This window comes from Rhipicephalus microplus, chromosome 4 (assembly GCF_043290135.1).
Source record: "Rhipicephalus microplus isolate Deutch F79 chromosome 4, USDA_Rmic, whole genome shotgun sequence".
Taxonomy (NCBI): Eukaryota; Metazoa; Arthropoda; class Arachnida; order Ixodida; family Ixodidae; genus Rhipicephalus; species Rhipicephalus microplus.
Window position 1 is genome coordinate 186,351,012 of NC_134703.1, and position 15,622 is coordinate 186,366,633.

The window sequence follows — 15,622 nt, forward strand, 5'->3', positions numbered from 1 at the left end:
CTGCCAATTTATGCCCGCAAACTTCCTAATCTCGTCTGCCCACCTAACCTTCTGTCTCCCCTTAATCCGCTTCCCTTCTCTGGGAATCCAGTTAGTTACCCTTAATGACCAGCGGTTATCCTGTCTACGCGCTACATGCCCTGCCAAGTCCATTTCCTCTTCTTTATTTCAACTATGATATCCTTAACCCCCGTTTGTCCCCTAATCCACTCTGCTCTCTTCTTGTCTCTTAAGGTTACACCTACCATTTTTCCTTCCACTGCTCGCTGCGTCGTCCTCAATTTAAGCTGAACCCTCTTTGTAAGTCTCCAGGTTTCGGCTCCGTAGCTAAGTACCGGCAAGATACAGCTGTTATATACCTTCCTCTTGAGGGATAGTGGCAATCTACCTGTCATAATTTGAGAGTGCTTGCCGAATGTACTCCACCCCATTCTTATTCTTCTAGTTACTTCAATCGCGTAGTTAGGCTCTGCGGTTATCACCTGCCCTAAGTAGACATAGTCTTTTACAACTTCAAGTGCACTATTACCTATCTCGAAGCGCTGCTCCTTTCCGAGGTTGTTGTACATTACTTTCATTTTTGCAGATTAATTTGAAGACCCACCTTTCTGCTCTCCTTGTCTAACTCCGTAATCATGAGTTGCGATTCGTCCCCTGAGTTACTCAGCAATGCGATGTCATCGGCGAAGCGAAGGTTACTAAGGTATTCTCCATTAACTCTTATCCCTAACTGTTCCCATTCTATGTTTCTGAAAACCTTCTGTAAGCACGCGGTAAATAGCATTGGGGAGATTGTGTCCCCCGGCCTTACACCCTTCTTGATTAGTATTCTGTTGCTTTCTTTATGAAGCACTATGGTAGCAGTTGATCCCCTGTAGATTTCTTCCAGAATGTTTATATATACTTCATCAGCGCCCTGATTCCGCAGTGTCTGCATGACGGCTGATATTTCTACAGAATCAAACGCCTTCTCGTAATCTATGAAGGCTATGTATAGTGGGTGGTACTATTATGAGCATTTCTCTATTACCTGATTGATAGTATGAATGTGGTCAATTGTTGAGTAGCCTGTTCGAAATCCTGCTTGTTCCTTTGGTTGATTGAATTCTAATGTTTTCTTTACTCTGTTAGCAATTACCTTTGTAAATAGGTTGTATACTACAGAGAGCAAGCTGATCGGCCTGTAATTCTTCAAGTCCTTGTCATCTCCTTTCTTATGTATTAAGATGATGTTAGCGTTCTAACATCATCAGGTAGCACAAAAAAATGGCAGCATATCCACGGTGTTAATGATGGAGAGTGGGGCGAAGCATCCGTTTGTCCATTTGGTCGTGCTTCCGTCCGTCCATGCGTCCGTCTGTGTGACCGTCCGTTCGTTTATCCACCCGTTCGCACGTGCGTCTGTTCGTGCGTCCACACGTCCATCTGTACGTCCGTCTCTGCGTTCTTCCATGAATCCGCCCATGCGTCCATCCCTACGTCCATCCGTCCGTGCAGCCATCCGTGCGTCTGTCCATGCATTTGTCTGTGTGTCTGTTCCTCCATCTATTCAACACTCAAAGTACCACCATCTCGCATCTTAGCAATTTATATTCCGCATCTAGAAGCACCGCCATCCAGCGGACATTCCAAGGACTAAACGAGAGGTGGCACACGCATGCTTTCTTTCGGCTTGCGCTTGTTGTCTACTTCCCACCTTTAACCACCTCAAGTCATGGTATATACTAGTTCACTGTATTCATGACACTGCGGCCCAAAGCTTGCTTAAGCTTTTTAAAACCAAGGAGGTTACGCCCAGCGAGTGTAACATAGCAACCCTTTCTTGTCAGACAGTGCTCAATGTACATGCCAATGGTTGCTAATTGGGAATGAGAGACAGGAGAATTTGGCGTTTAGTTAACGCCCACGCTGCAAATGTTTTATTGTTCAACAACGCACAGGAGAAATCTCCCACCGGCATCACCTAGCATGTCAAAACGTAAGACTGGTTACGCACTACGACTACGACGCAGTACGAACAGGTGTCGCCTTAAGGAGCTTCGCCCCTAAAATGAAAACAAAAGATATGATTGTGAAGCTCAAGGTCACTGGCATGGTTCTACGGAAAGCCTATTCTATGAGGTATTTATGTTTCTTCCTGTTTCTTATTTTCTCGTTTTCTGGTGTCATTTCGAATTTTTCCTGTCGGAGTAATTAAAGAGCACTTTGCACAGTGGCAGACAGTTCGCGTCGAAGCTTTTGAGCGAATATGAGGGCGTGTTCATTAGGTGATATCTATTCATCGAACTGATGGAAACGAAGACAGAGGTGCGTGATGAAACATGTCGTTCCCCGCATGTGCAGTCACCGAGAAAAATAACGTGTCTTAGTGATACCATCAGTGCAAAAGGGTCTCGATGGCCACCTTGAAAGTGAAATCGGCGACCTTTCAGTCTTCAGCAATACTCGCTGCTTTATAGTAAAATTGCTATTGGAAACTCTACGCAACAGTAGACAGCTGTTTTCATGAACTGCGTTCCATACGTGGTCGAAATTTTTGTTGTGTACTTTGCTCATACAATGAGGCTAAATAATATTTGTGTACTCGAACGTCATACCAATTAGTGTCTCCGGCGGGAATGAATCGTGACACTTTGTTATAACATCAGTTTTTGATAATGAGAACACCAATGCAAAGCTCCACCTGGGCAAAAGACGCGTTCCTGTTTATTATGCAGCTGAGTGCGAAACAATGGCAGCACATTCACGGAGTGAATGATGGAGAGTGAGGCGAAGCATTCGTCCATCCATTCGTTCTTGCTTCCGTCCATCCATGCGTCCGTCTGTGTGACCGTCCATGCGTCCATCCGCCTGTCCGTACGTGCGTCTGTTCGTGCGTCCATCCCTGCGTTCCTCCGTGCATCCGCCCCTGCATCCGTTCATGCGTCCATCCGCACATCTGTCTGTGTGTCAGTTCGTCCATCTATTCAACACTCCAAGTACCACCATCTCGCATCTTTTCATCGTATATTCCCCATATAGAAGCACCACCATCTATCGGACATTCCAAGGATCAACGAGAGGTGGCACATGCACACTTTCTTACGGCTTGTGCTTTGGGTCTACTTCCCACCTTTAACCCCCTCGAGTTCATGGTATATACTAGTTCACTGTATTCATGGTACTGCGGCCCTACGCTCGCTAAACCTTCCTAGAACCAAGGAGGTTACGCCCAGCGAGTATAACGTGGCAACCTTTTCCTGTCAGATAGGGCTCAATGTACATGCCTACGGCTGCTAATGGGAAATGAGAGACAGAAGAATTCAGCTTTTACTTTCTTACGGCTTACGCTACGCATCAACTTCCCACGTTTAACCACCTCGAGTTCATGGTACATACTAATTCATTGTATTGATGGCACTGTGGCTCAACGCTCGCTAAACCTCACTAAAACTAAGGATGTTACACCCAGCGAGTATAACGTAGCGACCCTTTCTTGTCAGATAGTGCTCAATGTACATTCCAATGGGTACTAATGGGGATCGCAGCGTGCGCGTTAACTAAAAGCCGAATGCTCCTGTCTCTCATTCCCCCTTAGCAGCGATTGGCATGTACATTGAGCACTACCTTTTATTGTTCAACAACGCACAGAAGAAATCTCTCACCGACACCACCTTGGAGGTCAAAATGTTATACCTGTTACACACTACAACGCCTACGAGAGACGAACGGATGCCACTGTAAGGAGCTTTACCCTTAAAAATACAGTTCTTCACTGAATAAGGAAGGTGTCTGACCCGCTTGTATTTACGATTGTGAGAGGCCCGCTCCGTTATTTCACTTAGGGGCTTCAGGGCTTTATATTCGCTCTTGATTTGTCGTTGCCGAAATATCTGTGACCCGTGGATGATTTCGTGTTCAGAAAAAAAAATAACGTGAGCGTCTTCTGAGGAAGCTCCTGTGTCTCCAAAAGACGCAGAATGACGGTACCGACCCTGTATTCGCCAAAATTTAGGATATAGTTTTTAGCCATTTGCGCGGCACTTCTTTTGCTCCCATTTTTGCTAATCTAAGCTCTTTATTTTCAAAACTAAATCGTACAGCTTTCATAAACCTGCTTCCTGGGTTCCTTCAATTACAAAAAACTTCTTCCCTTCCAAAAACAAGTGTAAGCATTACTCTATGGCACCCGTTAGCACCCTCGCTTGAACCGGTGGCAGAATACGGTTCCAATAGAGTTGCTAGAAGGGTTCAGCAACCATGCAATCCATATGTCTTTCTTTTACTGTTGTATCTCTAAATATCTAAAGGCTTGCATTATCTTTCGAATAAAGATATTACAAGCTGTTTTTGACACACTTTACCAAGATAGCATTATAAACCTTGGATGATTGTGCGAAAAGAAAGCTTACAAGCACCTGTAGTGCCCCTAGAGGCTCTCCCATGTGGACCATTCATCTTGTGAGAATTTGCATGGCCAATACACTACCCATCTGTTACCGACGCGGCTATCAGCAAGGCCTCTGTATTCTACCATAATTGCTTCGCATTTCGAATCTCTGCACAAACCAGTCTTTAATTATAATACCATCTTTCATGATGACACTGTGCGCCAAAGACAAATGCAGGCTTGTAACTGTGACTTGTCATTCCTAGAGGTAAAAATCAGAGCCCCAGCTTACAACAAACCAATATTTATTGCACTTGAAGAGGAAATGCACTCATTGAATTGACACTGAATTCTTGAAGTCTTCTGTTGTTGCATTTGCTACCTATGGTCCAAAGTTCTGGGGATCTCAACGATTTAAAGTTAAACTTTTTTATGGCAGAATGACATGGCATAATGTTATGATAGCGTCAAGGAGCTCGGCGAGGGCTAACCGTGTGTGGCTCCCCAACCTAAGGTAGACCATAGTATGTTACAGTGATAATGTAGAACATTCACATCAGGGCTTGCTTCACCACAACCTCTGTCCTGTCTCCTCATTGGGCTCAATGGTGGGTCACTGGCATTATTACCGAACAATACTTCTATCATGGGCTCACCTAACCCTTTTCTCAATTATCCCCACCTAAAAGAGGGCGCAAAAATGCGACCAACGAGCTCCTTTCGAAGAAAACAGACTCATTTCCCAAGTATCATGTTATGCAATGCGAGAGCTCAGACAAGAAAGCACGAAATCTTTCTCCATCTCTAGTGCCAAAGAGTCTCGCTGAGACCATCGGAAGTCGCTACAAGGCCACCAATATGGCCAGTGAGGAACTTCTAGTCGAAGTGAAGTACAAGTTGCAATTCCAAAATCTGGCAAAGCTTGTAGCATTTGGCAACATGCCCATCACTGTCACAGTCCATCGCCCAAAGAACGCGGTAAGAGGTGTCTCCGAAGATGAGCTAATTGATCTCACAGACAGCGACCTTTTGGAGGGCTGGAAAGAAGAGAACGTCATACAGGTCCAGCGCATTAAAATCCGGAAAGACGACAAAGAAATACCCACTAAACACATCATTCTTACTTTCGCTACATGCAACTTACCTGAGAAAAGAGTAACCAGCTACCTTAAAGTTCCTTTCAGGCCCTACATCCCGAATCCACGGCACTGCTTCAAGTGCCAAAGATTTGGGCAATCTTTGCAAAGTTTCCGTGGGCAGCTTAATTGTGCGTGGTGTGGTACAACAGGGCACCCGTCTGACGACTACTGCAAGGCCAATTTCCTCTGCGCAAATTGCGATGGGGAACATCCGGCGTATTCCAGAGCTTGCGCGGAATGTAACAAAGAAAAAGAAATCATTGCTATGCAAGTCACACACAACAAAACAAGGTGTCGTCTCTCCCCATACTCTCTGCGGAAATCTCTTGCCGAAGTGGTGGAACAGGAGGTAGCACCACAGCGACCACAGGCAGTCACCTAGGCCACACGCAGTCGCACAGGCCACACGCAGTGTGCCTGGGCGACTGCTGCCAGCCCACAAGGCAGGAACAGCCAAGGTAGGCCTGCCTTCAGTTCACATGGCCACACAGACCACTGCTGCAAGCTCTAACAGCTGCCAGGGCATCCCTGCAGCTATAGAGGTACCGTCGAACTCTGGCCTGATGGGGTCGAAGGCATCGTCCTCTGGGCCGAAGCCTACCCAAAGAAAACACCACTCGGTGGAGCGGCTGTCCAGCACCTCAACGGCGGCGATGGACACGTCTCCCCCACCGGCACAGGTACTACCTAGGGAGCAGTGCGAGTCTCTCGACCACCTCAAAAAGACAAAGCCCCAGTCGCAAAGCCTGACAAAGGCCCTGCAAAAAATACAGTTCGCTTTCTGGTGACAGACAGCACACAATCATCTCTATTCAATCACCGTGCATGTGTCACCTACTATTGTAAATTTCTGAACGCTTTGTATGTATATATTTGCTTACTTTTACTTTGTTCACCCCATCATGGCATTTATTGTACAATAGAGCTGTAGAGGTTTTATCCATAATTTAGGTGACATCAAGGACTTCTATAAATCACTCTCACCAGGGGTATTTTGTCTCCAAGAGACCAACTTGGGTGAAAAAATTTCTCAAAACGTTATACCATGCTCCGAAAGGACTAAACATGCTAACAGACTGTTGGGCGGTGTCGCCATCTTTATACAAGGTGGCATCCCAAGCCGAGCAATGACGCCTAAGACATCTCTGGAGGCTATCGCGATCACCATTTTAGCACATAAAACCATCCCCAGCTGTTCCTTGTATATAACACCTCATCAACCTTTAACCATTCATGACTTCGAGAGCCTAACAAGACAACTGCTAGAGCCATTTGTTTTAGTCAGTGATTTTAACGCTTATTGTACTCTCTGGGGCAGCCAAAAAACTGATCAAAGAGGGCGAGTTATAGAAGATATTATTCTTTTGACCGACATATGTATTTTAAACGCTGAGGCACCAACATATTTCTTGCTTATCTCCCACAATTTTAGTTGCCTTGATTTAGCGTTTTGCTCGCCGTCCCTTCTTAGTGATTTCATCGATTTAGTGGTTTGGTGATTTTGTCAATATGGTGATTTAGAATGAACGTCGTCTGCTTCCTAGCTGTAGCAGACGACGTTTATTCGATTGGAACAAAGTTGTCCTGCAGCGCCGCGGTGGCAGAAAGTGTGGCCGGCCGCCTTCTCCCCGTAGGCGAAGCCGAGAGTTCGGAAACTGAAAAAGTATATATACACGTTAGTTTCACTCGGGAGCATGGCGATTGGAACAGCCGGAGATAACCCCGCCACGCACTCGCTATCTCGGGGAATCATCGTGCTTTCAGCATTGCCAGCAAGATGGCGCAATGAACGCGTGTCACCACATCGCGCGGTGACGCGTGCTCTAATATTTCACGCCTACGATTGCGCTTAATTTGTCCCGCTTCTGTTGTAGTTACCAGGCGCACAAAGGTTACTGCAATTATTGCAGTCTTCGTTTGCGAAAAGCGCAAGCTTTTCAGACACAGCGAAGTAACAACTGAGGCGCTTATTCTCGTGCATCTGCACGTGTGAGTAGGTTTCGTACGTCATTTGCGCGTGAGAAACGTGGGGTACGTTTCAATCTGCTTTTCATTCTGCGCGAGACCTTCCAATTCGTTGCTATCGCGTTCATTGCTTCAACTTTGCGGCAAAGCTGTGATTTTTTGGAGTTTTCCTAAATATACATGCGTATACATATACGATGCATGACGGCAGTGCAGCGAGCAAGGAAGACGTCACGGCGGCCAACGTGGTCGTGTCGCTGTCTCGCACTTTATTATCAAAGGCGATTTTGCCGCAGCGGAGCGGCGGCGGCTGCCACGTCCAAACCACCAGGCGCGTTAGGTCGTTCTAATCCTCTCGCAGCTCGAGCTAGCATCAGCTGCGCGAGAGGCGCGGTGTGGTGATCAAAAAATGATGATGATCGTGTTCTACAGGGCTCCCCCACACCCTGTGCATTGCGCGATTTGAAGTGTATATAACAAAGAAACAGAAAAAGACTATATACATGAACAACAATCTGCAAGGTGTCCATTTGGGAAGTCTAGGTTGTCAACATGTAGTGACCATCGGGAACCAGTGTGTCTCTGGTGGGCGACACTGGTAGTTGCGCAGTGGACGAAGAAGTAAGCGTTCGGTCGCTGTGTTTGTACACAAGTGGGTGACAAGATGACCAGCTGGGGCCAGCTGGGAGCGCACAGGGTGTCTCAAGTGAGCATTGCAGATAGAGGTGCGTTCAGGGTGGGCGGGTGTACAAAAGTTGATTTGGCCTCTGCGCACGAAGCAATTAGAAGCGGCGTTGTGACGTCTTGCAGACCACCCATCAACAAGCAATGGCTTCGATGGTGCTTTCGTGGGCGTGCACAGTGCTGGCGCCGATGTCGGTATACGGGTGTCGTGACTTGAGCGGTAATTGAATATGAGTGGACTTGACCACTTACGTTGGCAGGGGGTAAGTAGCAATGTACACGTCGGGTAGAGGTGAATGACGTATGTGGCTTGTAAAAGGGTGTGCCTATATTCCAGTTACCCACCAGCTGGCCCACGGTTTTCGTCAAGAACTCAGAAGGAGGCATGTCATGTGATCCATCAGATGTAGACCCTGGAGGAGGCTCAGTGGGCGTACCTTGGCTTGGGGAAGCACCTTCAGTAGTCGGCGCACGTGGGTTCGTGCGCAGGTTGGTATGGAAGATGGGTGCCTGTATGTCAGGCGTGAGATGTGCGGTCTGCTGTGGCATAGGCGGACCAGGCACGTTGTCCTCAGGAGCGTTGGTCATAGTCGCAGCGTCTCGGAAGTTTGGCCGTGGTTGATGGCTGGTGGCTTTAACTTCGGCTGCGGGAGACTGTGAGGGCGCTGCTGGTTGCTGCTGGCAGGACGCGCAGAGCATTGAGGCTGGTAGAGAACCCCCTTCGGACAATGGGGATGGTAAATGTTCCGCGACCGGGACGTGAATAGTGGGCGGAAGGATGTTTGAGCCAAACTCCGAGGCGTGCGGCCAGGTAGGTGTCGCGTGCCGTCGATGTCATGGAGGTCGTGCAGGTGGCACGCACGTGCGACGGATCTATGCACGGGAGCTCTGAGGGAATGTACCTCTTGGAGGGGAGGTCAGTCGCAGTGGGGGCGTCTTCTACCTCGTGGTCGTGGTCAGGTGCAGGGGTAGAGTAGTTGAAGCCGGGGTACCGCGGTAGTGGTCAATGGAGGGCTCGCACCAGTTCGTACCTTGCTCTGTGACGTTTGGGTAACCTGCCAGGTGTGCGTAAACGGAAGCTGGCGGTACGTGTGGCCGTAGCGGGCGAGCACCGCAGTGCAGAGGGAATCGTAGGGCAGCGGGCTGGTGCTTGAAGTGGCAGCGAGATGGCGCAGCTCTACCGGAAGGGCGTCGAGAATAATGGCGTGCATCAGTGGCTGGTCTGTGATGCCATTCACCGTAAGAACGCTGCCGAGCTGCATAAACCATACCTTGGGGTAGGTCGACTGGAATGGCGGCACTGGCGGGCCGAGTCGCGGAAACATGGCAGCCGATGGCGTGTCGAAGGGCGCGTTCTCGGGGTCACCAATGGAGTGAGCGACGAAGACGTAACGGCGGCCAACGTGGTCGTGTCGTTGTCTCGCCACTTCATTATCAAAAGCGATTCCGCTGAAGCCGAGCGGTGGCGGCTGCCACGTCCAAACCGCCGGGCGCGTGAGCTTGCTCCAATCCTCGCGCAGCTCGAGCTAGCATCAGCTGCGCGAGAGGCGTGGCGTGGTGATCAAGAAATGATGATGATGATCATGTACTACTGCAGCTTTGGCAATGGTAAAAAGCATATATTTGCTATCGCAATAAAATAATGCACTAAATGGTTGACGTAAGTTCTAGGGACTGGATATCGCTATTGCGTTCAACTTCTGAAGACAAACCTTAAAGGTCCCCCAATAGGCTCCTGCTGTAACATGGCCACAGAACAATGCATCATGGCGAGTAATTATCGCCTCCTCGGTCTGCCTGTGGTGACGGTAGAGGACCTCTGTTTTCCCACACTTTCGAAGATACAAGGCCTCCTAGCCACAAGGCGCTGATTCGTGCCCCCGTGACGGGTGACAAAAAAAAGCGTCCTTATCATTTATTTATTTTTCATCAGCCTCTCTCTGCCTCTCTTGCGACATCAGCTGCGCTCCACTGTTAAATAGACGTAGAAGCCTTCCTGTGTGCTTTAACAAATAAAAAAGTATATGTTGTACGTTTCCGAGATATTCAACTTGCCACGTATACAACTCTCTTTAAAAGGGCTTTGTACTCTCCTGGTGAGTTTGAGTCAGTGCACTCGAAGAGACTAACTTGCCGTCTTGGAACAGTGGAAACACGCCTGCTATAAACATCACACTACCAACTTTGAGAAAGCCACATGACCCTGCCGGTAACACTTCTACATCACACTGAGTCCATTCACACTGAGGTGTCAAGCTACTCAATAGCGAATTTGAGTTCCTCAGTGTACACATGTGCTATGTTCGTGCGAGTTATGATGAAGATAGTGAAATATTTATTTTAAGCCCCGCCACTTATCCTCACTTCGTTCCCAGTAACTGCAAAGAAATATTAGAATGTTAGCAATCCTTTATTAGAACTCATCAAGCAATACACAATCATCAAGCAATACAGAAAGCGCGTAAGAAAGGTCTGTGATTCCCAGGTGAACAAATGATGTATTACTCAGATGCATGCGTGAGGGAGTACAACCGAAGGAGGTTTAAAGAAATTGCTGGTGTGAAAGCTTCCGCAATGATTCGCCAGCAGTAGTGAAGCGAGCTTTTGCACTCGAAAGATCTGAGAAACACGTTATTTCCCAGTCGTTCCCACTTAGAGATCAAATGGCTATGCTTCGTTGCTCTAAAAGCTATGTTGAATATAAATTAAAAGGTGAATGTTTTCGAGGAAATGTTCCGCAAAGACTAGTATTGGTGACTTAATCTCCTACCAATTCGCCAGGAATTCGAGGCTTACTAAATAAAAATAGTAACACCAGGCGCACTTTGAGCACTACCTGACCCTAAAAGGTTGTCACGTTACACTCGTTAAGCGTGCGATAAAAACGCTCCATCTGAATCACCGAACATGAACAGCTCATCATGCCCATCGTAAAATGGCTGCCGCAGCCGCCATCTTACGGTTGGCACGGCTTCACTTATGGGCAAGAATTTCCACTCCAGCACTTTATAACGTCCTTGGTATAACCAACTAAAATGTGTTTGTAAGACAGGCATATATAGACATAATCTGCTATTGCATTGATCACCGAGTCTTCGCGGTGAAACCTGGATTTTTGTCTTTCTTTACAGCGACGCTGCGTCTGGTCATGGCTTTGTCAGCTCCTGTGAACATATTACTACCCTATCTCATTTCTGAGTACAGCGCTGATAGTGGAACAGCTTACGCAGTTGTTATGGCGTTGTACGCTATTGGAGGTAAGTCGGCCATCAATGGCCACCATCAGTTTTCCAGCATTTCTCTTCTGACATTATCACAATTTTTCTCCACAGGAGGTAGACCAGAATTTTTTTAAAACATAAAAAAAATTTCCCCTGCTCTGGATCGAATCGATTCTCCTCAATTGGGTTTGTGCGCACCTGAACTCACGATGACATTCACTTTCACCCTTGCAGTAATAGATGTGTGATGTGACAAGAGGTGAGGTAAAAACAAAAATTTTCTATAACATCAGAAATAACACGATACACCACACTAAGTGCCCTCCCCGTGAACACTCAATGTGTTTTAAATGTGACGCTAGTCGTCGCACAGCTAATCAACTTTGAACGCTTCTATTTGTATGTACATACTTAAATGCCTACGTCTGGATGGTGCTCGTCTTTTTAACTAGTGATGTACCAAGATAGGCACAGTAGAGTTCTGTGCACTACAAACAAGATACACTGGTCAGAACGTCAGTAACACTGACTGTTGCACTCGCCATGATACGCTTCCCTTTAGTCAAGTGTCGCACATAGTTGTATATAACCGATCATATTATGCGCGCATACGGCACAAATAATTCGACGTCTCAATCAACAAAGTGACTGCGAAAATACGCACTTAAAAGTTTAGTCAGGTCGCTCGCATTGTGATACTCAATATTACAATCCCTCAGCGTGTGTAACAGCTGCGGAGCAACGTTATTTGATACTGAAGCGCTGACTAGCCCCTGCTCCGGCAATTCATATTTATTAACTTTGTATAATCAATTAATGTCAAAACATATACAGATACAGAAAATTCAGTATGCTTCCTTCAACCACCAGTTATTTGCACCTCACCGACGTAGAAACGTTTACGGCCACTCCATATTGCAACGCCTTCACATCTCGTCTCGTCCTCCTATCGCCCACGCCCGTCGATCATTGCAGTATTTCAAAAATAATGGAATAATATTTGCGTTTAACGTCCCAAAAGCACCAAATGATTATAAAAGACGCCGTAGTGGAGAGCTCCAGAAATTTCGACCACCTGCGGTTCTTTAACGAACGCGCACCCAAACCTGAGCACACGGGCCTACAACATAACCACCAGTGGCACATATCCAAAATAGGTATAACATTTGACCTCCAAAGTGGTGCCAAGAGTTCTTCTGTGCGTTGTTGAACAATAAAAAATAGTGCTCAATATACGTGCCAATGGCTACTAATGAGGAAGGAGAGACAGGAGCATTCGGCTTTTAGTCAACGCGCACGCTGCGATCCCCATTAGCAGCCATTAGCATGTACATTGAGCACTATCGGACAAGAAAGGGTTGCTACATTATACTCGCTGGGTGTAACCTCCTTGGTTTTAGAAAGGTTTAGCGAGCATTGGGCCGCAGTGCCATGAATACAGTGGACTAGTTTATACCATGAACTCAAGGTGGTTGAAGGTGGGAAGTAGACCCGAAGCGCAAGCCGTAAGAAAGTGTGCGTGTGCCACCTCTCGTTTAGTCCTTGGAATGTCCACTGAATGGCGGTGCTTCTATATGGGGAATATATGAGGAAAAGATGCGAGATGGTGGGACTTGGAGTGTTGAATAGATGGACGAACGGACACACAGACAGATGCATGAATGTACGCATGAACGGACGCAGGGGCGGATGCATGAACGAATGCAGGGACGGGCGCACTAACAGACGCATGGACGGTCACACAGACGGACGCATGGACGGACGAATGCTTCGCCCCACTTTCCATCATTCACTCCGTGGATATGCTGCCATTTTTATTGAAAAAAGTTGAGCGTGCTCTCAACACATTCAATGAGCACTCCAGGAGGCTCAAAATTACGTTTGAATTCCCTAAAGACAACTGAATTCAGTACTTAGATGTGCACCTTTCATTATTTGATAATGCATCTACATGCTGGTCCTATCAGCGCCGGAGTGCTGAGAATGTGCTTCATTTGATAGGGGGTACCAAATAAAATAAAAAGAGCCCCTTAAGAAGTCATGTGAGCACAAGCATGAGATCAGTCAAGACAACAATTATAAAAGAATAAAAGGTGCCGCATTCCTAACATCATTATCATACCTATTTGCGAAACCCTCCTGCAGAAAGTAAAAGACGATAAAAATGGACCAGTAAAAAACAGAGTGATCAAAGACTTTTGCATGTTATGCCGCACGTAATAAGGTATCTTAATATTTAGAAAAGAGCCACCAGATATGATACCAATTGCTTGTTTTCCACTCCTTGCAAGCTTTAGACAGTGTGTGTGTGTGTGTGTGTGTGTGTGTGTGTGTGTGTGTGTGTGTGTGTGTGTGTGTGTGTGTGTGTGTGTGTGTGTGTGTGTGTGTGTGTGTGTGTGTGTGTGTGTGCGTGCGTGCGTGCGTGCGTGCGCCACAGACATGTTCCTCGTTCGGGAGCACGTCTCACGAGATCGAGCCCTGTTCCGACGAATTGTCTCCCCCCTTCCCAGCGCCGCCTTCCGTGCAGAAGAACCATGCAGTTCCGGGGATAACGTCGCTTCCTCCGCCGAACCACTTTGCAGTTCCGGGTAGGGCTGCGTCTCCTCAGCCGAGCCACTGTGCCATTCCGGGGAACTGGTCTCGCAGAAGAGTCCCAAAACGCTATTTAAGGCCATGTCGACCCCATGTTACAGGGATTTTGCCCCAGCCGACGTTGTCGTGCTGGCCGGCTCTGTACAAACGGCAACCTGCTACAGTAAACGCTACTTTTGTTACTGTTTTCAAAACGGATTGCCTCCCTGTTTCGCCTTTGGGCTAAGGCTTCAGCGAAGTCCGCTCGACGGCTCGCCGCTCTTCGCCACCGCTACCATCGCGACAGAGAAAAATTCATAACAGTGGTGGCAGCGGTGGGAAGACATATCCTACTTTTGGCAAGTCTGATCGGATTTCTGAGCACGAGGACGACCACCGTGATAGCGTTTGGCTACGCTGTGAAACGCTACCCTACGTTTGGCACGCCGGATCGGACCCCTGGAAGCTCGAGCACGACCGACCTGATATTAGCGTTTGCATACGCTGGTATACGCTACCCCGTTCTCATCGTTCGGCAAGCGGGGACAAGCAACCCCGGATCTCAACATTGGCAAGTTGGACCGGATCCCTGAAGGCCTGATACTGCTCGACGGCAGCCACGAGTTGGACCATCGTCGGCTACTTTGGTTGGGTGAGTGCCCAACGTTTCCTGTTCATTTCGCCAGACCTCTCTAGCACAGGCAATTGTTAGGAGAGTGTTTTGATTTGTTTTGTTTTGGTGGTTATAATTTAATATTCACCTACTTTAAACCACGAGATTAGTTTTGGAGTACGGTGAATATCAGTAGTGGAGCATCACGAGGGACGAGATCGCGATGGAGCAATACCTTGTGGAGGACCTCCTCGAAATTTGTGGAGCCATGGGGATTTCCGCCGGGTCCGCTAAAACAAAGGAAGCGATTCTCGAGGTGATGCGGGTAGAAAATGTGACTGCCGATGAGGCTGACGAGTTTTGGGAGCTCATTTGTGAGCAAAAGCAGAAGGCCGAGAAAAACCGTGAAGACCTCGAAGCTCAAAGGCACGAACAATGGAAGGCCGAGGAGTGTCAAAAAAGGAGAGAACATTCTCTCAGAATGAAAGCGCTTGATCTTAAAATTCAAGCGCTTAAATGGGAGCGAGCGAAACATCAGCTCCACAACTTTCAGACAGGCGAGAACATCGCGCATTTTCTTGAGAATTTTGCAGTTGTTTGCAGTAATGTTGGTGTTAGCCGCGACCTTTGGGTGGAGAAGCTCGCCACGTTGTTGCCGCGCGAAATCGCGCATGTTTTGAGTTGTTTACCCTACCAGGAAGCAGGAGATTTTAGCCAGGCTAGATACAATTTGATAAGATATTTTTTTTCTTTCATATCCTGCTGAAAGTCGGAGCGATAGAGACAGCGCCGAAGCACGCCGTAAAGCGCCAGAAGTAGACGCTTGCCGAAAACAGTGGGACGATGAGGCGCGCCGTAAAGCGATGGAGGCTGAGGTCCATCGCGTAGCGCTTGATGATGACGCTCGCCGGAAAGCGTTAGATCATAAGGACAACAGGAAAGCGCAAGAGGCTGAGGCCCGTTGCTATGCGCAAGCCGCTGAAGTGTGTCAGAGAAAGCGCGCGGGCACTGAGGAAAGTCGAAAGGTATCTGACGTTGAGGCCGGTCACAAGGTGCAAAA

At 47.6% G+C, this 15,622-nt stretch overlaps 1 protein-coding gene across 1 annotated transcript in view; it reads left to right on the forward strand.

Annotated features, from left to right (window-relative positions):
• LOC142814698 (uncharacterized) overlaps nucleotides 1-15,622 on the forward strand; it is a 110,614-nt gene that overhangs the window by 91,376 nt on the left and 3,616 nt on the right. Inside the window, exon 3 of the mRNA XM_075893876.1 lies at nucleotides 11,289-11,414. Within this exon, the coding sequence (XP_075749991.1) occupies nucleotides 11,289-11,414 (126 nt within the window). The remainder of the gene's footprint in view (nucleotides 1-11,288; nucleotides 11,415-15,622) is intronic.